General features: G+C 39.2%; 1 protein-coding gene across 6 annotated transcripts in view; it reads left to right on the top strand.

Annotated features, from left to right (window-relative positions):
* Window positions 1–23,258, top strand: part of FMNL1 (formin like 1) — a 122,213-nt gene extending 98,955 nt beyond the window's left edge. For 3 of the 6 annotated variants that reach the window (XM_070766949.1, XM_070766952.1, XM_070766948.1), the window contains 17 exons: window positions 265–339; window positions 1,944–2,054; window positions 2,739–2,888; window positions 3,733–3,855; window positions 6,242–6,377; window positions 7,748–8,113; window positions 9,682–9,806; window positions 9,892–10,088; window positions 10,312–10,546; window positions 13,613–13,681; window positions 16,205–16,285; window positions 16,810–16,939; window positions 17,176–17,339; window positions 18,563–18,664; window positions 19,753–19,827; window positions 19,990–20,116; window positions 22,880–23,258. In XM_070766949.1, coding sequence (XP_070623050.1) covers window positions 265–339; window positions 1,944–2,054; window positions 2,739–2,888; window positions 3,733–3,855; window positions 6,242–6,377; window positions 7,748–8,113; window positions 9,682–9,806; window positions 9,892–10,088; window positions 10,312–10,546; window positions 13,613–13,681; window positions 16,205–16,285; window positions 16,810–16,939; window positions 17,176–17,339; window positions 18,563–18,664; window positions 19,753–19,827; window positions 19,990–20,116; window positions 22,880–22,992 — 2,379 coding nt within the window. In that variant the 3' untranslated portion in view covers window positions 22,993–23,258. Of the gene's footprint in view, window positions 1–264; window positions 340–1,943; window positions 2,055–2,738; window positions 2,889–3,732; window positions 3,856–6,241; window positions 6,378–7,747; window positions 8,114–9,681; window positions 9,807–9,891; window positions 10,089–10,311; window positions 10,547–13,612; window positions 13,682–16,204; window positions 16,286–16,809; window positions 16,940–17,175; window positions 17,340–18,562; window positions 18,665–19,752; window positions 19,828–19,989; window positions 20,117–20,282; window positions 20,314–22,879 lie in introns of all 6 variants that reach the window. The other 3 variants (XM_070766951.1, XM_070766953.1, XM_070766950.1) reach the window with 3 other exon arrangements.
* The last annotated feature ends 422 nt before the right edge of the window (window positions 23,259–23,680 follow it).

The following is a 23,680-nucleotide window of genomic DNA, read 5'->3' as shown; positions in this document are numbered from 1 at the left end:
GCAAACAAGACTAAACCATTATTGCTCTCCCAAAGGGCTTGCTAAAATCCATTGGACCTGTCACCTAATTAATTAATTAAAACAAAAAGTGTTTTAAGCAGTGAGTGGTTCCGCTTTGTTGATTGCCATGAATGCACAGAGAATAAAATACTTGGGTCTGGTTGCTAGATGTTACTAATGTGTATATAAAGTTTAAACTCTTTATTGCCCTTCCGTGTCTGCAGTGTCCATCAAGCAGAATTTCTCCCCTTTCTCTCCTTAAAGGTTTGTGGCGAGAAGAACCGTTTTGAGAAGCTGATGGAGTATTTCCTAAATGAAGACAGCTACATAGATTTCACGGTAACAAAATGCAACCGAGGGGGTGGTTCCTTGGCTACCGTTAAGAGTCTATGGTTTTGTCACCAAACCCCCAAAACTTTACTCTTAGACTGGCCACTGTTGACCTCACCCGATTCCTAAGAGGTCAGTAAGAGGCATGCATAAGAGCACCAGTGTGCCTTCCATCCATTTCCAATTGTTCCCTCTTATCAGTACCCATCTTATATATATATATAAACAATATTATATCTATGTATATTACAAATATGTACATAGATAGATAGATAGATAGATAGATAGATAGATAGATAGATAGATAGATAATATTTTCTCTAATACTGTTCTCCAATAGGCACAGTCTGCCAGGAGATTAGCCATGCCATGCTTCCTATCCCTAATTATCAAAGAATAATTACATGTTTTAAATTTATGCAGTAACTCATGCTTCAGGATCAGAAAAGTGAGGTTCAAAAACAAAGTATCAGCCCTTCTGGAGGCACAGGTTGGAGCAATGTTGCCGAAACTGACAAACAATGTCTCTAGCTGCTTTGGGCTTGGGTAAAATCTTTAGCATGCCTTCTGAATCATTTTCAAAGCATACTCAGTAAGAGCTCAATAAAGCATCATTAAACTTATCAATAAGGGGCTTAAAAACTAAATCAACTATATAATGATATTCCCCATAATTTTTTAAAAAGTCATTGAAATAATGTCAGTAAACACTTTTTCTAATTTTCAAAAAAGGCCCAAAGTTATTCTTTTTGGGTGCCTTCAAGCCCATGCTGACTCCTTATGACTACTAAGGCAAGTCCTGTAGTATTCTTCCCAAAGTTTGGAAGTGATTTGCCATTGCCTGTTCCCTAAAGCTGAGAAAGAGTGATTGGCTCCAGGTCACCCAATTGGCTTTATGCTTATTTTAAGAATAGAAGTCACAATCTCTCCCTCTTCCTCCCTCCCTCCCCCCTTTCTCCCCCTCCCTCTCTGCAGTTTTCTTGGAAGACTTTTGGAAGTAGTTTGCCATTGCTTTCTTTCTTTCTTTATTTTATTTCTTTATTTATTTATTTTGTCCAATACACAATGAGGGTTTTAGTGAGTATATATCAATATACACATAGTAAAATACATGATGAAGGTTATAGAGGAGATACTCATAGTAAAATATATCTAAGAAAGAATAGAAAAGAAGATATAGGAATAGAATATATAGGAATAGAATATATAGAATATAGTAACAGAATATATATATACACATACACATATAACTACACATACATATATATACACATACACATACACATACATCTTCCTAGGGCAGAGAACGAGTGGCTGTCCCAAAAGCATCAAGCTGACTTTGTACTTAAAGTAGCACTGTAACTCACTACCTCTCACCCTTTAGCCTGGTGCATTAACCACTACATTAAACTGGTTCTCCCAAAGTTAATATCTGATTGTTTAAAAAATTTAACTCGTGTATATATGTGTAGGGATGTAATAAGCAAGAAGTATGAAAACCAAGTAACAAACGTCCACAAGCCAAAAGAGTCTTAACAACCAAAATTCCAGCCCTTCAAAATTGCAAATCCTCTAGAAAGCACAACTTTTCTTCTACATTTCTAAACATATAGGTGGCTTGTATGCAGTTCATCAATATTGTGGTTCATTCTGTGGAGAACATGAACCTCCGTGCCTTCTTACAATATGAGTTCACACAGTTGGGACTCAATGACTATCTACAGGTATGTGGTTATTTTTTATGGTTCTTAATTTAACTAAAGTTTAATTTTAATTTAATCTTAATTGTTCTTCATTTGAAAATTGCTTAACAATTCTGAAATGTATACCATTGTCGGAAACAAGTGATAGACATTAGTTAACACAGTAAAGATGTTTTATTACTCAGAATAAGAGATAGCAAAGAGAATATTTGTGTGCTTCTCTACCTAATTTGCTGGTGCTGTTTTATTTTCTTTTGGAAATTGTTCTCTATGTACGATAGAAATTAGAATTAAGTTTCTCATTACTGTATTTCCCTTTTTAATTTACTTTCCTTGTAAACAGGACATTTCACCTAAGTAAACATTCATTTTAAAACTGAAGCCTTAATCTATAATATATAGGTTTTGAAGAAATACAAAATTTGCAATAGATTTGGAGGTGGGTGATAAGAGCATTTTCCAAAAATGTTCTGGGAAAATTTTCTTCCCTGGTTCTTTTAGCAAGTTTATTAGTGTTTTGTGTCATGAACAACAGTAACAAAAATGCCTACAAATGTTTTATTAAAAAGGAGATGAAGAAGAAGAAAAAGAAACACATGCAGATGGGCCATGTACTGACATTTATAATTCCAAAAGTTTATACCGCAAAGAACGATAATCCTCGCCCAATTTTTAAAACAAGGTTTCCTTCCTGTGGCTTAACAGAAGCTGCGTTGTACAGAAAGTGATAAACTGCAGTTGCAGATCCAAGCCTACCTGGATAATATGTTTGATATTGATGACTTGGTGGAGGAAACCGAGACCAAAAGTGCCATTCTGGAACAGGTAGAAGATTTGCAACAAGAAGTTGGACAGGTAGGACAGTGCACATCTTAAGATGGTCAAGAAGCAGCAATTCAGGAACGTGGGGTGTATTTGTGACAGTCAGGTCACCTGGAGAATGTATTCCATTCCTACACCTGAAATTCATATGCATAAAGTTCATCCCTGCTTAAGTACATAGGACATTTTATTTATTTATTTATTTATTTATTTATTTATTTATTTTTATGTATTTATTTTGTCCAATACACAATAATACACAATGAAGGTTATAGAGGATATAGTAGAGAAGAAATACAAGATATAGGAGAGACTACAGGACAGGGGACGGAAGGCACTCTAGTGCGCTTATGTACGCCCCTTACTGACCTCTTAGGAATCTGGAGAGGTCAACCATGGATAGTCTAAGGGTAGGGGATGATACTAAAGAGTCTGGTAATGAGTTCCACGCTTCTACAATCCGATTACTAAAGTCATATTTTTTACAGTCAAGTTTAGAGCGGTTAATATAAAGCTTGAATCTGTTGTGTGCTCTTGTGTTCTTGTGGTTGAAGCTGAAGTAGTCTTTGACAGACAGGACATTGCAGCATATGATCTTGTGGGCAATACTTAGATCATTTTTAAGGCATCGTAGTTCTAAGCTTTCCAGACCCAGGATTGTAAGTCTAGTTTCGTGGGGTATTCTGTTTCAAGTGAAGGAATGAAGGGCTCTTCTGGTGAAGTATCTTTGGACATTTCCAAGGGTGCTAATGTCTGAGATGCGATATGGGTTCCAAACAGATGAGCTGTATTCAAGGATTTGTTCACTTTGCTTTACAGTTTGCCCCCCCCCCCCAAAAAAAAAGCATATTCTCAAATACATTGATTCTTTTCACAGCTCACTGAGAAACTCCAGGATGCAGAAAATAAATCTGAGGCCAAAATTGCTGAGCTAGAGAAACAGCTGTACCAGTCACGCAGTGAGCTGGAGATCCTGAGAGCAAGGACAAGTAATGAGCCGGTATGAAAGCAAGCGGAAAAGTGTTAGGAGAGTTTTTGATTAGAACAGATTTCAAAATAAGATTAGGGAAAGAAGTTACATTCTTTGTTATTAGTACACCACACTTCTGCAGTAAACTCAGGTGGTTGCAGTTGATATTGATGCTATGTTTCAATGGTTTTTTAAAAAAATCTACGTTTATTGCATAAATTTTAAAAACACAATATAAAACGAGCATTTTATGGATCCCCGATACATGCAGCCTCCTGCATCACCATGTCATTGTAAGTGGGGAAAGAAATGCAAAGCATTTCAAGCTAAAACCTTTTGGATCTAAAACATCCCCTTCCAACTTTAGAAAGTCTGATCTTACAAGAAGAATTCAGACTTATCTCCACCTTATATGAACAGATCTAATCTCAAAATAGATTGTTCCAGCTGTGCAACATAAACCAGGGTCCGAAATCCTGGTAAGCTAAGAATCTTTTAAATAAATTGCATATGTAATTACGAGATCTGCTGCATCAGGTCATGTCTATATCTAACATAGTTGCCCCTCCACAAAGCTCACAAGCTGCATTTGGCCGGCAGATTTGAAAGGCCGGCAGCCCTCAGCAGCTGGCCGACATTTGCCAAAGGGGCTGGATAAACAGGACACCATTAATTTCAGTAGAGGGGTGATTGCAATCATTCCCACCTTTGGGCACCTCCCAGTTACCTCTATGGGGTCCTCGTAAGCAAGGGGCTGGGGGGCTGCTAAGAGGCCTACTTAAGGGATAGCACGCTGCCATACCAGGCCTTTCCCCTTTGCATCGCCCCTCAAGTCCAGTGTGCTGGAAAAGCGTCGCCCACATGGAAGCCAATTAGGAATTTTTTGCAGTTAGGACACCTTATGTCAGCTAGGCTGTTTTTTCGCCTACTCCACACTGGAAGGACTGGAGGGATTTGGTTAGGGGGTTTTGCAAATGTAAATAGTAAAAGGCCAATTAATTTTAATTTCCCTATGGTCACGGGGTTTTAGCAGAAAAGAGCGAAAAGCGAATGCCTGATGCAACTGCATGTTCTCCTACGGGCATCCTTTTGGGAAGATGATGGACAGCCCCGCACCAGAAACCCAAGTTTCGACCCAATCAGGGGACTGGGGCGGGGTTGCCCCTGGGGCTCACACATATCATTTCCGGTACCGGGTCAGGGCCCTGGGCCCTGTGGTTATACGCAACTTCCGGTTCCAGGTCATGACTTGTGAGCCCTCCCATACGCCTCGGGCGTGGCTAAAGGTGAGTGAAGGTGTATAGTAGCTTCACACTACTTGGCAAGGAGCTTCGCCCAAAGTTGCCCATGTATGTTTGGCAGTGAATTCTGCCCACTTAGCAACCTCTGCAGGTCTTTATCATAATCAATAAAAAGTGACCCATTATAACCCAGTTCTGGTGTCCCAGTGGTTATTCCTCCTCCTAGGCAAATGTAGAATTGGAGATAATGGATGATGAGAAGGTCTTATAACAGTGGAAGAATATTAATGTGCCCAACATAATTTCCATGTATACATGAAAGGGTTGACCTTATCATCCACTCTTTCCCTCATCTTTTCTTCTCCTTAACATACAGTCTGAAGGTGGCTAGTCAGTGATTGGTCAACTGATCAATCATTCCAGTTTAGTTCCTCTAGCTGTCACAAAAATTAATTAGAAATTTGTGTCATTTCCCTCCTCAACTCTGGCTTCTAAATGTATTTATTTGCCTGGTTGTTTTATTTCCTAAAGGGTTAAAAAATTGTGATGCCACTAGGCTGAAGCTCTGCAAAAACCAATCATGGGTCTGGTTTCCTCACTATTCACTCCCCCCCCTTTTTTTCTTCTTCTTTTTTTTGTATTTCATCCCCTATGAAGAAAAAGAGTAAAGGAAAAACAGTGGAAGAAAAGTGGGTAGAAAGCCTTCATTTTTGTAGAAGACATTAAACCCATTTGAACAAAAGAATGTTAACTTAGTCCCAAATTTATTTTGGAGCAAAAATTAAATCTCTCAAGATTACTTGAGTGGATGGGTTGGCTGAGTTATATTGTTTGCCTGACACATCAATCTTCCCTGTGTAATGATCAATCATGAAAATAGGGACATTTGCAATTCAGAATCTGTCATCGACATGGGCTATGTTCTCTTAGGAGTATCTGTCTTCCTACGTTGCCCCACCTACCCAAATAGATATGTGCTAATGAGCTGTATAAAATGATTTTTTTAAATGCTAATAAGTCCAAAATGTTTTTCTTTAAAAATAGGAAAATAAGTGTCAAGTCCATACCATAGCGACATATTTAAGATCTTAAAAAATAAAAGCTTCTCGAATTCTGAATAATAGAATAAATTTGCTAAGTTTTCTATTCAAAACTTTCTCAACTTTTTCTATCAGGAGAAGCAAGATCAAATCAGCAAAGTCAACAAGCCAGAAAGTCCTTCTTGGCTCCCAATGCAGTTTCCACAAGAGTCAAAGATAACTCCACAATACTCTGCCTTGGAGCACAACGTGGAAGAACTGAAAGACAGAGGTTTTATCCTGATTCAGCGGGAGCCTGGCAATGATTTGCAATATAAATGAATATATATATATATATATATATATATATATATATATATATATATATATATATATAAATGAATATATATATATATATATATATATATATATATATATATATATATATATATATAAAAATGAATATATATATAAATGAATATATATATATATGTTTTCGTAGATTTTCACGGGTACAGGTATGATGGTCTTGGTATATTCGGGTTTCTTCCCGTGTAGGATTTGGAAATTTCTGGCGACGTTTCGACGAGGTCTCACTCGTCATCTTCAGGCTTGTGTTTCTGTTCTTGTTCTAAGGCGAGCACTTAGAACACCTTAGAACAAGGACAGAAACACCAGCCTGAAGATGACGAGTGAGACCTCGTCAAAACGTCGCCAGAAATTTCCAAATCCTACACGGGAAGAAACCCGAATATACCAAGACCGTCTCATATATATATATATTGTTGTTGCTGTATGTTGTTTAATGTTTCGAATCTGTGGTACCCACAAATAATTTCTGGTCTGACCTCTCATTGAATAAAGTAAAATATTACATTAGGCAAGAAATATACTGTAAATTAAATGTACATCTACATGTAAAGCAAATGAGTTATAGAACCTGATTACTTTATATACAAAGAAGATAAAAATACTGAACTTTATACATATACAGTATTTGAATTTGCTATTCTGCTGGTGAAAATTCCCAAGGGAAAAAAGAAGTCACAGTTATCAGTAGTCTTTATCAATTGATTGCAAATATCCAATAATAGTTGGATATTTTTTACAAGTTCTTTTTTTAGCCACCACTCTAGTGGCAACCATTATTATAAATAGACAGGTGTAAGTTGAACTGTGCAGCAGATATATTTTTCACCATTTAAATTGTGTTAAAGTTCCCATCTATTAAACACATTAAAATTTGTAATCTCCAAGTTGCCAATGTGCCCCCGATAGTTCACCATTCACAGTTTGAGAAACCCTATCAGTACTTCTGAGCCAAACTGTGAGTGGGTCTTTATTCCTGATAATTGATCTGGCCAGACAGAACAGATTTGCATCATTTTGTCTTAATTGAAGACCATTCAGGTAGGAAATACTTCAATTTGAATTGCTCCAACCCATCAACATTTGTACTATACGGTCTCCCAAATGGCCTACTTCCTGGAGACCATTCCATGATATGTAGCCACTAAGAAATCATCACCTGTCATACAGGAACAAGTATTTTAATATGATTGGCTCATATACTTTCTCTTTCCTAGGAGATCTAGGGAAGATTATTATCTTTCAATGGACAGGACAAGAAGGCATTCCTCATATTTTATTGTTTCCTTTCAGATTATCCCTCCCTATCTACATCTCCTGTTCTTGCTCCAGAAATACCTCCGGCACCACCTCTACCTTCCATGAAAGACAGTGATTCTGTGGCTTTCCATTCTTCTCAAGAGGAGGAGCTGTCACCTATTTCAACTCCTCTTCCACCACCACCACCACCACTACCACCCTTTTCAGGGGTCAATGAACCTCCACCTGCCCCACCACTGCCTGGGGTTTTAACTATATCTCAAGTTCCACCAACATCTCCTCCTCCACCACCACCATTACCCCTCTTAACATTTGGTGGTCCAGGCGCTCCTCCTCCTCCTCCACCACCTCCTCCCATGATTGATGGAGCAACTTTGCCAGCAAGTACAGTTACTGCAGGTAAATTGTATATACACTGCTCAAAATAAATAAATAAAGGGAACACTTAAAAAACAGAATATAACTTCAAGTAAATCAAATTTTTGTGAAATCAAACTATCCACTTAGGAAGCAACACTGATTGACAGCCAATTTCACATGCTGTTGTGCAAATGGAATATTCAATGAGACTATTTCATTCATTCAGATCTAGGATGTGTTATTAGAGTGTTCCCTTTATTTTTTGAGTAGTATATTATTGTAGATCTTTCATAAACAATCATTCTATTTGCATAGTAAAATATATATTTATTTATTTATTATATTTCTCTCTTGGGATCAGAAGCTCACAAAAGAATTGTGAATTTAATGACGTATAAATTTTTCATCAGTCAATAAATCAGCATGGAAATAAAACTAGAAATTTCATACAATAGTCTGCATTGTTCAGTTCCTAATGCAAGAAAAGCATTCTTTGGATTTAAAAATATTGATGAAATGCTTCTTTGGGTGTCTTATTTTATATAGCAGAAAGATACAATCTAAATATTTAAAATAACTATATATAAGTAATATGTTCAGGTTTGTTAGAGTTAGAATACTTCCTGCAAGCTGGTGCTTTCAATCTGCACTTTTATAAAATTTTCCATGTAGATCATAATATGTAATTATGAAGAAATGGATTTTTAGAATTAATCTAAAGGATGATTTATAGGTTAATGTTCATGCATTTAATTAATTAACAGAGCAATTGTAAACTGAACATGCTTAGCCAGTACCCTGATGAACTCACTGAACTGGTTTTCAGCCTTTTATTTTATTTTATTTATTTTAAAAAGCTTCTTCATTTTGTTAATATGTCTAGAACAATAATAAAGCAGTCTTTAAAGATAAATCTAATAATTTGAACATTCTTCGAAGACAGGTGGCAAATAAATCTAATAAATTATTATTATTATTATTATTATTATTATTATTATTATTATTATTATTTTATAGGCATTTATAGTTATTGACGTACCTCCTTGCAGCAAAAAACAAACAGCCAGTATCAGCAGTTGCCTTTCTCTGCAGCAATTTGCCTGTGTAGTTTTAGTTTCACTTTCATTTTACCATGTGGGCTTGTTGGCAACTTCAGTCAATGAGCTGAGTGTCCAGAGGCAGATAATCAGTGACTTGTGCTAATCAGGCTCTGCTGCTGTTTGCTGCAAGGAAGTAAATTGCTTCAAAGAAGTAAATTACTTTTTGGAGATGGCTGGATTGAGCTACATTCGGCGTATAAGAAGCACCCAGTTTTTCACCGTCTTTTTGTGGGAAAAAGTGTACATCTTATACTCTGAAAAATACGTTAAATTGTATAAATTTGAACCTAGGTCTTCTCAATCCAATATTTTATCAATGAGTGCTCAACATTTCTACTAGTTTAGCAAGATTTAACTACATCCAGTTTATCACAGATGAGAGTTTCTCTTTCATTTTATGCCCAATCTGTAAGGAGGCCCTTGCTGAAAAATAAAATTGGGAAGAGACAAATATCTGAGATGGTAGAGGTTTATAGAGCTCTTATAAACTTTCTTATTTGTTGGAAGCTGTCAAGATCAAGAAGCCTATTCAGACCAAATTCCGTATGCCTGTTTTCAATTGGGTTGCTTTGAGGCCCAACCAGATCAACGGGACAATCTTCAATGAACTAAACGATGAAAAAGTTCTTCAGGTGGGTGCCCCTTCATCTTTTTCCTTTTCTCTTCCTTGTGTACCCAATACATTTCTTTGTTTATTTTGGCTTCTCCTTGGTGCAGGAGCTTGACATGAGTGACTTTGAAGAACAATTCAAAACCAAAGCTCAGGGTCCAAGCAAAGGTTTCATAAAGGCAAAGGAAGTACAGAAAGCTCCCACTACGGTTTCACTTATTGAATGCAACCGGGCCAAGAACCTGGCCATCACCCTCCGTAAAGGGGGGCTCAGTATCGACAGCATTTGCAAAGCCATTGAGACGTAAGTATAACCAAATTCTCTTGTCAATTTCACCTGCCAAAGGGAAAATTGAATTGAGCTCATATGCATTTACTCATGACACCCACGTTAGATATACAAAATGGTTAATTTTGTGATGGGAAGCTACTTGCTGTAATGACATACATAGTCCTGTCATCTAGAAAAATCCTTTAGGCCTCTCCTACCTAACCAGTTACTCCTAGCCTACTTTATTCTTGTTTAGATATGATTTACAGACCCTCAATCTGGATTTTCTGGAGTTATTGATGCGCTTCATCCCTATGGAATATGAGATGGGACTAATCCGCAAATATGAAAAAGAGCAACGTCCCCTGGATGAGTTTTCGGATGAAGACCAATTCATGATCAAATTCAGCAAAATTCCCCGCCTAACAGAACGCATGAACATCATGACATTCTTAGGCAGTTTTGCAGATACTGTACAACTCCTTCTGCCAGTAAGAAACAAATCAGGCAATTGATTATAATCAAGAAGTGGTGTCAGTCAAAAATGTCTTGGGTTAATACCAGTTGGAAGAGTCTGAAAATGTTTATAAAAGTTGATATAGTATCTTGACTAATTATTCTTCTAAAATAGTATTTTCCTTCTTTTCTCGTCTTCTTATTTATTCCAAGTGGCAGAAAAAAGGCATGCTTTTATTTTATTATTTTATTTATTTATTTATTAATTTGTCCAATACACAAATACATAGGAAGAAAAATAGACATGTGGTAATATATATAAGGGTAAAAGTGAACTTAGAGGAGAGGATATATGAAAGAAAGAGAATATATATTATAGGTGAAAGAAAGGAAAGACAATTGGACAGGGGACGAAAGGCACACCAGTGCACTTATGTACGCCCCTTACTGGCCTCTTAGGAACCTGGAGAGGTCAATCGTGGAGAGTCTAACAGAGAAATGTTGGGGGTTAGGGGTTGACACAATTGAGTCCGGTAATGAGTTCCACGCTTCGATAACTCGATTGTTGAAATCATATTTTTTACAGTCAAGTTTGGAGCGGTTCGTATTAAGTTTGAATCTGTTGCGTGCTCTTGTGTTATTGCGGTTGAAGCTGAAGTAGTCATTGACCAGTAGGACGTTGCAGCATATGATCTTGTGGGCAATACTCAAATCGTGTTTTAGGCGCCTTAGTTCTAGGCTTTCTAGGCCCAGGATTGTTAGTCTATTTTTGTAGGATATTCTGTTTCGAGTGGAGGAGTGAAGGGCTCTTCTGGTGAAATATCTTTGGACATTTTCAAGGGTGTTGATGTCTGAGATGTGATATGGGTTCCAGACAGATGAGCAGTAGTCTAGGATGGATCTGGCAAAAGTTTTGTAGGCTCTTGTGAGTAGTGTGAGATTGCCTGAGCAGAAGCTGCGTAGGATCAGGTTAACAACTCTGGAAGCTTTTTTGGCGATATTGTTGCAGTGGGCTTTAGCACTTAGGTTATTCGATATTAGTATTCCAAGGTCTTTTACTGAGTGTGGGTTAGCAGTGAGAGATTGTTTATTCAGTTCGTATGTGCGGTTTGGATTCTTTTTGCCGATGTGGAGGGTGGAGCATTTGTTGGTTGATATTTGAAGTTGCCAGTGTAAGACCAGTCTGAGACAAAGTCCAGGTCTTTTTGGAGAGTGAGTGTGTTATCAGTGGTGTTGAAAAGTTTCACATCGTCGGCAAAAAGAACACAGTTGCTTTCGATATGGTCACAGAGGTCATTGATGTAGAGAATGAAGAGAGTAGGACCTAGTACACTTCCCTGGGGAACGCTGCTTATGACAGGGGCGGGGATGGAGATGACGCTACCAATTTTGACAATTTGTTGCCTGTTTGACAGGAATGCAGTAATCCAGTTGTGGAGGAGTCCTGATGTGCCATAGGATTTGAGTTTTAGGAGTAGTTTGTCATGGACCACTGAGTCGAAGGCTTTGCAAAAGTCAATATAAATTGCATCAATGGATTTTCCTTGGTCGAGGTGGGTAGTCCAAATGTTTTTGCAGTGAAGTAGTTGTAGGTTGCAGGATAATTTCTTTCTGAATCCAAATTGTTTGTTTGAAAGTAGGTTACTAGATTCTAAGTATAGGGTGATTGATCGATTTATAATTGATTCCATGATTTTACAAGGGACGCAACAGAGAGATATTGGTCTGTAGTTGTCCACTAGTGAAGGGTCTCCTTTTTTGAAAATGGGGATGACTACTGCTTTTGACCACAGCTTGGGGAGTGTGCTGGTCCTGAAGGATTTTTGGAAGATAATGTTTAGGGGTTCAGCAAGAGCAGAAGAAAGTTTCCTTAGGAAGTATGCACAGAGACCGTCTGGCCCAGCAGATAGGGAAGGTTTGAGGTCACGGATTGCTTTTTCTACATGGTCTACAGTGAAGACGATTTGGGTTAGGTTTTTTAGTGGGTTTGAGATGCAATTTGCGAAGATGGGGGAAGAGCCATTGCTGTTAACAAAAACAGAGCCAAAAAAAAAGAGTTGAACAGGTTGGCTTTGGATGGGTCATCATGGTATTCTTTGTTATTGGGTCCTATGAGTGGTGGAATAGGTCTGGAGCCATTGAGTTTGTTGTTGATGAAGTTATAGAAAGCTCAGTTAGACTTGGTGCGAAGGAGGCATTTTGCTTTTATTCGTTGGCATATGCTTTTGTAGCGGACTTTAAAGTTGGTTACTGGGCTTTTTTTGTTTCTACGCCAGAGGGACTTTTTTTTCTTTTGTAGTTTCTTTATCGAGACAGGTGTGTTATTTTTTCGTTTACCTCTGGAAGAAGTGAGTGGCACATGTAGTTTGATAAGCCTTTTGATTTGGAGTAAGAATGGCTTAATAAGAGCAGCAGAATGTAAATTGCAACTTTGCACAGGAAGTAGATGGGGCTAAATGTAGCGAAGCATTTTTCAAGCATCCAATATTGTTGGGAGAGAGAAAGCAACAAATCTGGCATTTAAGACATCAAATAGCAAAGCAGCAGGCAGCAAATCCTTTTTACATTTAAAAAAAAATATTCTACCAACTATTTGTCTCCCTCTACCATTTGTGGTAGATTGTGGAAATAATTCTAACCCTTGCTAAGCCTTTATGTGGAATTACCCACTGTGTCATTATCAGGGTTTGTCTTTGAATTCCCAAGCCATGTTAAATTACCTCGGAGAAAAGATTGCCATTATCTGAAAAGATTCAGGTTTACATATTGCATGATAACCTAGGATTATTAAGTATTTTATGCAGCATCTAGCAGTGCTGGCAGTTAAAATTGTGTTTAAAAAATATTGTTTTCTTCCTGTTCTAGTTGTATTCAAAATATTGATTGCTAATTTCATGATTTTAAAAAAATGTTAAGAAATGTTTGTGGAGTAAAGTCACAAAACAGGGAAACATATATTTTGGAGGTTTGATAACTGAGTTTAAAATGTCCACATTTAATTCAAATAAGTAATATCAATTAAGGTAGGTAGGAAATTAGAGTCAGAAGTTGTCAAACCAAGTAGGAAATCTGATTATGTCATTCTCACATTTCATTTGCAGCAACTAAATTTTGTGATTGTTGCTTCAATATCAGTCAAGTCATCTGCCAAACTGCGTCAGATTGTAGAGGTGAGGTTCCTTAAAGATAAGGTCTCCACAATCATTTAAGTGGAAGGACAATTTTTCTTTGATCTTGGGTAGTAATAATGAAGGTGGCTCCCAGAAATTTGACAACCGAGTTGCACACTGTTGTCTACATACAAACTCAGAATACTTTCATTTAATTGTTTAACTTATTTGTTAGATGTGTATACCACGTTTCCTCCAGGAAGTCAGTGGCATGCATTGTATTCTAATCTCCTCCCAACATTTACACAACAATCCCATGAGATTGAAAATTGGACTGTCTCAAAGTTATTTAGTATGCCACACAGGCACAAATTTTTAATAACATTAAGCAACAGAAGTCTACCCAGTTCACTTCTTTGTGAATTTGTGATGTGGGTATGGGTGGGAGGATGGAAGGAGTGAGGGAGGAATGAAGAGAAAAAGCAAAGAAAGAAAGAAAGTAGGAAGGAAGGAAAGAAAGAAGGAAGGAAGGAAGGAAGGAACAAAAGGAAGGAAGATTGATTCTTGGAGCTTGACAGCAGACAGAATCAGCTATGTGAGCCCATTTGATTCATGAACTTATTGGATTATGTGACACAATCAATAATTTGTCATAACAAAATTCTGCTCTATTATGCATGTCTAGAAATACAGTAATACCTCCTCTTACCAACTTAATTGGTTCCGGGACGAGGTTCGTAAGGTGAAAAGTTCGTAAGATGAAACAATGTTTCCCATAGGAATCAATGGAAAAGCCAATAATGCGTGCAAGCCCATTAGGAGAATCCAAAATATTAAGGCTTAAAAAAAAAAAGCGGCGGCCAGACAAAGCTGAGGTGGACAGAGTGCGGGGAGGGAGTCCCAACGAAGCAAGGAGAAAAGAGCCTCTCTTGAGCTCCATGAGTCCCTGCCTCCCGTTTTTGCCCCCCCCACTCTGCTCATCTCCCCCACACCTTTCTCCTCCCTTGAGCTCCCTGAGCCTTTCCCTCCCGTTTTGTCCACCCCACTCTCCTCATCTCCCCCACACCTTTCTCCTCCCTTGAGGTCCCTGAGCCTTTCCCTCCCGTTTTGTCCACCCCACTCTCCTCATCTCCCCCACACCTTTCTCCTCCCTTGAGCTCCCTGAGCCTTTCCCTCCCGTTTTGTCCACCCCACTCTCCTCATCTCCCCCACACCTTTCTCCTCCCTTGAGGTCCCTGAGCCTTTCCCTCCCGTTTTGTCCACCCCACTCTCCTCATCTCCCCCACACCTTTCTCCTCCCTTGAGCTCCCTGAGCCTTTCCCTCCCGTTTTGTCCACCCCACTCTCCTCATCTCCCCCACACCTTTCTCCTCTCTTGAGCTCCATGAGCCTTTCCCTCCCGTTTTGTCCACCCCACTCTCCTCATCTCCCCCACACCTTTCTCCTCCCTTGAGGTCCCTGAGCCTTTCCCTCCCGTTTTGTCCACCCCACTCTCCTCATCTCCCCCACACCTTTCTCCTCCCTTGAGGTCCCTGAGCCTTTCCCTCCCGTTTTGTCCACCCCACTCTCCTCATCTCCCCCACACCTTTCTCCTCTCTTGAGCTCCATGAGCCTTTCCCTCCCGTTTTGTCCACCCCACTCTCCTCATCTCCCCCACACCTTTCTCCTCCCTTGAGCTCCCTGAGCCTTTCCCTCCCGTTTTGTCCACCCCACTCTCCTCATCTCCCCCACACCTTTCTCCTCCCTTGAGCTCCCTGAGCCTTTCCCTCCCGTTTTGTCCACCCCACTCTCCTCATCTCCCCCACACCTTTCTCCTCTCTTGAGCTCCATGAGCCTTTCCCTCCCGTTTTGTCCACCCCACTCTCCTCATCGCCCCCACACCTTTCTCCTCCCTTGAGCTCCATGAGTCTTTTCTTTCTGTTTTTGTCCCCCCTATTCTGCCCAGCAGAGCGCCCATTTTTGCGATCCTGGGATTCCCCTCCTGGGATTTCCCTACAGCATTGCAAAAATGCGGAAGTCAGGAGGTGGGGTTTCCCATGGAGGGGAGCCTCAGGGGATCCCAGGATCGCAAAAACCTGTGCATGGCTTGCAACGAAAGTCCGGAGGCGGGGAATCTCAGTGGCGGCTTGGCAGGTTCGTAAGGTGAAAAAAGTTCGTAAGAAGAGGCAAAAAAATTCCCTGGGTTCGTATCTTGAAAAATTTGTATGATGAGGGGTTCATATCATGAGGTACCACTGTATTATGCTATAAAGATATCAGAGCCATTGTAGACATTTATTTCCCAAGCCTAAAGGTGGAACATGAGGTTTTCACCCACTCTTTCCCAGGATAACTGGAAATCAAAGACATAGTAAAATCACCATTATGATTATTATGATTAATAACCATTCATATACTTTTTCATGAATATGTATAATCTTTCAAAGTCATCATTGATGTATCTGTCCCTGAGTAGCTGACCATTCTTATGCGATAAGATAAAATTATATTCTCTTGTTTTCTTCCCCCTGTCTTGGCCTATCAATGCTTTTAGATTCAGCTAAGAGATATGACTCATTTTAATTGCCTGTCTGCCTCTCCATAGATTATTCTGGCATTTGGAAATTATTTGAACAGCAGCAAACGGGGAGCAGCTTATGGATTCCGGTTGCAGAGCCTTGATGCGGTAGGTGGGGAGAAGGCATAAAATCCTTAGGACCTGCTTCTAGAAGGAAAACATGGCCTAACAGTAGGGTGTGAACTCGGAAGTTGGTTGTGGCCACAAATCAGGAACTAGCTAAGGCTGAGAGTGTTGTGCAAGATGCAGAGCTCCAATTATGCATCAGGCCCAGTGGAAAAACACATGCACACACACCACCCAATATGTGTCCTTGAACATTTCAAACAGATTTTCATAATAGTGGTAGATTGTGCTTTCTAGTAATCTTTCCTAAGTTACTATAGTATGAGACATTCAGCTTTTCCTTACCTTGGATTCCCTGATGATGCTCACGTTATCAGGAATGATAGTACTATACTCCAAGGACATGTCTTCACAATATCAGAGGTATGTTTATAAAATACATCACCCAAACCCATGGGAATTAAAAGGAGGTGGGAAGAAAATTGCAGCAACAGAAAGGGCAGGTGTCCTGCAATGGCTTGATATCTTAGTTTTTTTCCTAACCTAATTGCTATTTCTTTCTGTAGCTTCTGGACATGAAATCAACAGACCGGAAACAGACACTACTTCATTATATAGTTCGGGTCATCCAAGAAAAATATCCTGAGCTCCTGAATTTTTCCACTGAGCTGCATTTTCTGGACAAAGCAGGGACAGGTATGGAGTGGTAAATTATGGGAAAGAAGAGAACAGTGAGACAGTTTCCGAGTGAAAAACAGAGTGCTGCTTTTCCCCTTTCCCTATGAAAAATATAGAATAGCAATAGGTAGAAGAGTGTCAGCCCTATAAAAATAATGAATCTAAAAATGAAAGTTAGTGAGGCAGAAGTAATCCAGACTGGCTGATCTTGCTTCACCTCTCCATGCTTTTTCGTTTCCTTCCCACCTTTATAGTGTCACTGGACAATGTGCTTCAAGATGTGAAAAGTCTACAGCGGGGCATGGAACTAACACGCAAAGAATTCATGCGCCAAGATGACAGTGTCGTACTCAAGGATTTTCTAAAGACAAACATAGAATTGATGGAAAAGCTACAATCAGACAGTAAAACTGCCCAGGTAAGGAGAAAATAAGCAGAAAGTTTCCATACCTCTTAATTTAAATGAGGTTTTGCAACAAATGTCTATGAGCTTGGAAGAGAATTCATCCACATGTTGGGAAATCAGAACTGTATTTCTTTTTCCACAATCCATTTATGAACTCATACCATAAATTATGTTTTAAATGGATGTTGTATACTCTTATACTGTACATCCATAGACTTAAATCCCAAGCAATGTTGTGAGTGTCCTTTTTCAATGCCTTGAGGCTATAAGGATCTGGATGGGAGACAAGAGGCTTCAACAGAACCCCCAGCATGATGCTGTGGGTGCAAGAAGGTCTGATAGTTTATCATCATTAATTCTGGATGGCTAGGAGGGCCTTTGTGCAACTTTGAATTGTGCACCAGTTGTGCCCTTATCTGGATCGTGAGACCCTACCCTGGTCCATGTTCACTCATACCCTAGTTAACTCTTGACTAGATTACTGCAATGCATTCTATATTGAGCTACCCTTGAAGACTATTCAAAAGCTGCAGTTAGTGCAAAATGCAATGGGTGCACAGTTCTGGGAACTCCTCAGACTCTACTTATAAGTGCATTGGCTGCCAGTTTGTTTCCAGATCCCATTCAAGGTGTTGGTGGTTACCTTTAATGCCCTATATGGTTTGAGTCCAACATATCTAAGAAGCCGTCTCTCCCTGATGGGCCAAGCCTGCCCCATAACTTGTGCCAGCTAACAGATCCTGTCTGCTAAGAAATTGAAGCAGGCAGGATCAAGGAGAAAAGCCTTTTCTGCTGTGGTCTTATCCCTGTGAAACATTCTTCCATTGGAGGTCAGAACTGCATCTTCCTTTTCATCTTCTGGAAGAGTATCAAAGCCTGGCTTTGTGGATTACCCTGGAGCCATGAGAAGGCTGCTCACTGCTGACAGGATAAGACGATCTCATCCTGGTCTTGTCCGCTCTTGGCTCTTGTAGGCATGGTTTTAGTGCAGTTTTAATAATATTGTTACGTTGATTTGTTTTAATCTTTTAGCTTTTTTAATTTGTTTCTATAATTTTAAACTATCTAGAATCACCTTGCAAAAGCATAGAAATGATAGATAGATAGAAAGAAAGAAAGAAAGAAAGAAAGATAGATAGATAGATAGATAGATAGATCACAAAAAGTTTGTGATTGACAGAATGGCTCTTATAATCATAAGTGTGACTCAGTTATTGTTTTTTCTTGCTCCATAGGAGTCATATGAGTCAACAGTGACGTACTTTGGGGAGAATCCCAAAACTACTACCCCACCTATGTTCTTCCCTACATTTGTACGCTTTATTAAAGCATACCAGGTAAAAACAACAACAACACTGTTTCCAATATGTTGTAGCCTAATGTTTTAGCCTAATGACCCAAGGAGACTATTTGGGCTCATCTCTTGCCTGAATCGTGGATTCTCAAGATGGCTGCTCTCTTCTGTTTTCCTGTATCACTTTTGCAAAATGAAGATTATTGAAGTAGTTTCCTCTACTGAACTTTTGTGAAGCTTGATCAGAAAATTAGGGTTTTCTTTAACCTAAAACCTCATTTGTAGATGGCATTTGCTGGTAATCTCTATTATTCTATTGTTTTATGACAATTATTACTGAGGGATACAAAACAGCCTTGTGGTAAAGGCCTATTGATGATATTCACAGAAAATTGCATGAATGTAATTCATAAGCAAGGAAGTTACAATTTCTACAGTTTCTTCCAATAATATCAGCTCAATCTTACTTCTTAATCCCTTCTGGTATTAAAAAAAGAAACTATTTAAAACTTTTTTCTTTCACCAGTAAAGTACTGGTGTATTTTTTTTTATTGTAGCTTTAACTTTATTTAATTTAATTTATTTATTTTGTCAAGTGTGTATTGATAGTATACAAAGATAAAACAATATTTATATAAATGATACTAGTAAAAGAGATGCATTAGGACAGGGAACTGAAGGCATGTTGGTGCACTTATGCACACCCCTTACTGACCTCTTAGGAATCGGGAGAGGATAGTCTAAGGGTAAAAATTTGGGGGTTTGTTGATGATATTACTGAGTCAGGTAGTGAGTTCCATGCAGTAACAACTTGGTTACTAAGGTCGTATTTCCTGCAGTCGAGTCTGGAGCGGTTTACTTTAAGTTTGCATCTGTGGTGTGTTTGTGTGTTGTTGTGGTTGAAGCTGAAGTAGTAGTTGATAGGAAGGACATTGTAGCAGATGATTTTATGTATGGGTTATGCCTAGATCGGGTAGTGTTTCTCAACCATGGCAGGTTTAAGATGTGTGAACTTCAATGCCCAGAATTACTCACCAGCAAAGTTTACTAAGGTTGAGATATACATGTGATATACATGTTTGCTTAATGGGATTATTGAGTTTTTCCCCCTCTCATTCCACTAACATAAAGAATGCAGAGGAAGATATTGAAGTGTGGAAGAAGCAAGAAGCAGCTGCCAAAGAAGAGGAGTCGGTAGTACCCAAGGTATGGGTTAAGATTTTCTCATCCTTTCCTTGTGTTCCAAAATCTACAGCATATCCTGCTCCATTCAGTGAACTTACTTCCCAAATAACACTTTTGGGTAAGCTGGCTTTACAGAAACCTTCAGTTTCATGGGTAACCATAGCAACGGTTTCTCTTCCTTAGCTATCTTCTACCCAAAAGGCCAAGCAACAACAGATGGACCTCATGTCTGAGCTGAAGAAAAAGCAGATGGTGAAAGAGCCTCTCATTTATGACGAAAAGGATGGTGCCATTGAAGACATTATTTCAGGTAAGAAGGGAAATTGACAGCTTCGTCAAAAAATTCTGAAATCTCTGCAGGATCCTCCCTAGAGGCTCAAAGAGGAAGTGAGAACTGCTCAGAAACCTATTGGCAGGACAAATTGATCCTTTGTGAGCTACAAATAATTTGACCCAAATGTACTGTTTCTCTTTAGATACCTGGCTCTAGGTGAAAAAGCAAATTAGGTATAGCAATATTTTTCATATTTTTCATGGGCACTGTTGAGTATCTTCCTACACATCTCTGGGTAGCAAGAAGCTGGCTTATGGTTTTTATTTCTTTGGGGTCCACACTGGTTGAGAAGGTATCACTATGTAGCACATTTCTAAGGTCCGTTGAAGCTGCATGCTTAATTTTCCTTATTGCAGATGTGAACTGTAATTTTTTTCTTACAATCTTATCCTGCTTCTTTTATTCAGGGGCAATATGGTCAAAGCACTATCAAAACATTAAACTATTTAAACCTATCAACAGAAATAGAAAATACAATCCAGGAAATTATGTACAAATGTACAAATAATAAATCATCATATGTAAGATGGGTTTAGATTTAGACGTGCAATCGGATTGATGAAGGCAAATTTTCCCTTCCTGCAGGGGTGAAATCCAACAGGTTCTGACAGGTTCTGGAGAACCGGTAATAGAAATTTTGAGTAATTCAGAGAACTAGTAGTGGAAATTTTGAGCACTTCAGAGAACCGGCAAATACCACCTCTGGCTGGCCCCAGATTGGAGTGGGAATGGAGATTTTGCAGTATCCTTCCCCTGACATGCCCACCAAACCACACCATGCCCATCAATCTACGCCCATAGAACTGGTAGTAAAAAATAAAAATTGGATTTCACCACTGCCTTCCCGCCCTGAAAAATACTACAGTATGCAGGGGATTGAAACTTGTAGAATACATGCTGTAGTACAGTGAAAATGTGAAACTCCTGAAAGTAATATGAAATTAAAATATATGACTAGAGCTTTGATCATGGAAGGGTATCTTTGCTTCTGGTTCTCCCCACTCCTTCCCCTCAATTCCTTGTATCTTCCATGATATGTAGCCTTTTCAGAAACCCAGAAAGATTTCTGTGTGTGGTGGTGATAGAAATAATAAGTATCTCTACTTCTGTAACCCTAATGCGTGCCCAAATTTGGATCCAAACCAGTCTGTTTAAATATTCCTGGCAAATTTTGTACAGGTTGGCAGAAGCTAGCTACACATGGGCACATGATCTTGAAGCTCTGTGGGACTTTAAAAGATGTTTCTGGCATTTACTTCTGACTTTTTGACTTGCTTCCCTTTTGCCTTTCTTAAGCCTTATCATTTCTTTTGGAAGTCATGTTCATTTACTAAACCTTGCAAGACACCACACTCAATTTAGATATACCTGTATCTTTCTCTGCCTTGGATTCTCAAAGGATACATCCATCTCACAAACAGGCAATTTTGGGGTTAATGTTGTACCATGGCCTCAGCATATAGCCAACTCCACTAATTTCAGGAACTGAGGAGCTCAGCTTTGTTTGTTTGTTTGTTTGTTTGTTTTCTATTCCACCTGGTTCAGGTACTCAGGATGGTATCCATAATGCTCCTGCCTCCTACTTTCCTCCACAGCAATAATTTGTTAGTATTGGATGGGGAACACCTGGTAATATGAGGTTGTTGCCAAACTAGGAAACCTGGGAGGAGGAAATAATTGGATAATCACTTAGATATTATTTCCAAGGAAACTGCACAGACTCAGACAATAACTCACTCAAGGGCATCTTGATCTTGAATCTGACATGGGGTGTTTTGGGGGGGTATTCAATGGCTCTGGAGAGTCTCTAAGGGGAGAGCAGGTAGCCATTCCCTAGACAACTTTTTTTAGTAAGTACACTAATGCAGCTGTACTATCAAGGTATATTTCTTCGAAAAACCCTTTCTTTCACTTGACTACTGCTTTTCCTTTCTCTTTTCCTGTCTTTGATTCCTTTCTTTCTTCCCTGAACTGTCCTTTTTTAGCTTTGAAAACTATTCCTTTTACTGCTCGGACGGGGAAACGCTCATCTCGCCTCTTCTGTGATGCCAGCTTCAATGAAGAAAGCCCACTGTAGCTTGTGGCTTTAGGTAACATTGATCAGTAGCAGAATTTATTTGGGGGAAGGAATATGGCAGTTAGCAATTAGCCTGGCAAATTAACTGTTTCCAACAGCAAGAAGATTCTCTGAATGTATTTGGACATCCTACTCTCATTGAATCTGGCAGAAAAGACTACAAGATCCACCTTTTATCCTCAAATTCCCATCCGAACAGGAAAATTACACTCCCTATATGAGAATTTTGACTGGAGATTTAATCTTGTCTTCCCATTGTATCCATCCTGCTTATATGTAGATGCATATTTATATATTTCCCAAGCATTGTTCCCTCTGAGGTGCATGGCTGCGCAACCACACATCCCAAGTAAAGAGCAAAGAACAAGTACTTTTATGATGCATGCTTATTTTTAATATGTACTGGAATTTTAGTGTCTGGCACAAATATTTAGTTTTCTTGGCAACTGCCAAGTTTTAGATACTCTTAACAAAAGTCTGTCTCAAGGCTGGAATCCCATTCCCCCCCCCCCCCCCCCAAACATACTCAATACTGAGAGGCAGGTAAACAATTTCTTCTCTATTTATTAAAATATTTTGCATTACCAAAAAACCCCAAAATGTTGGGCAGAGAATATGTACTTTCAAAAGTCCTAATTGAGTTTTGCTTTATTTTGTGGCAGATCTACGTATCCAGCCATTCCGGCGGGGGAAAACTCGTCAGCACAGCATCAAAAAACTAAACGTTGAGCAGAATCTCCAGACGGTCAGCGAGACCTCAACGTTACAAATTTGAACAAGCTAAATAAGCCTGAACCAAAGACTTTCCCCACCAAGGAACAAAGGGACTCAGGCCAGGATGACTGTCCTCTCACTTAATTATAACCTTTGCTATAAATGGTGATAATGAATTCTGCTGGGTTTTAGGGATTAGAATACCATGTTTTATTTTTCTCATTTATATATATCATATTGTTTTCATATATGCAGATTCCATATTTCTTTGATCCCGAAGGATGTATATTAGTGTATAATAAAGTGTTCAATTTTCTACTCCCATAAGATACTCTATTAATTCATTGATCACAGGTGGCAATAGATGCTCTAGACATAAGAAGCCGATTATCTAGGTCCTCAGCAGTCTGGATTCGGGTCCGGCTACAGTACGGAAACTGCTTTGGTCAGTGTGATGGATGATCTCTGGCAGGCCCTGGACAGGGGCTTGTCCTCTGTCCTGGTGCTTCTTGACCTCTCAGCAGCTTTCGATACCATCGACCATGGTATCCTTCTGCACCGGCTGGAGGGGTTGGGAGTGGGAGGCACTGTTCTCTCTATCGATGGCCGCGTTCTCTTGTCTGGACCAATCAAATTTTAGACCCAACCACTCACCTTAACCATCGCGCTCCATGAAGAATCTGTTCAATTTTATGTCACCAAAGGTCTCCACTTTCCTATACTCCTTGGCTTAGCATGTCTCAGAACCC

Source organism: Erythrolamprus reginae, chromosome Z (assembly GCF_031021105.1).
Source record: "Erythrolamprus reginae isolate rEryReg1 chromosome Z, rEryReg1.hap1, whole genome shotgun sequence".
In the NCBI taxonomy this organism is placed as follows: Eukaryota; Metazoa; Chordata; class Lepidosauria; order Squamata; family Dipsadidae; genus Erythrolamprus; species Erythrolamprus reginae.
Note: the sequence above shows the minus strand (reverse complement) of the source record. Positions and strands in the feature narration are given on the sequence as shown.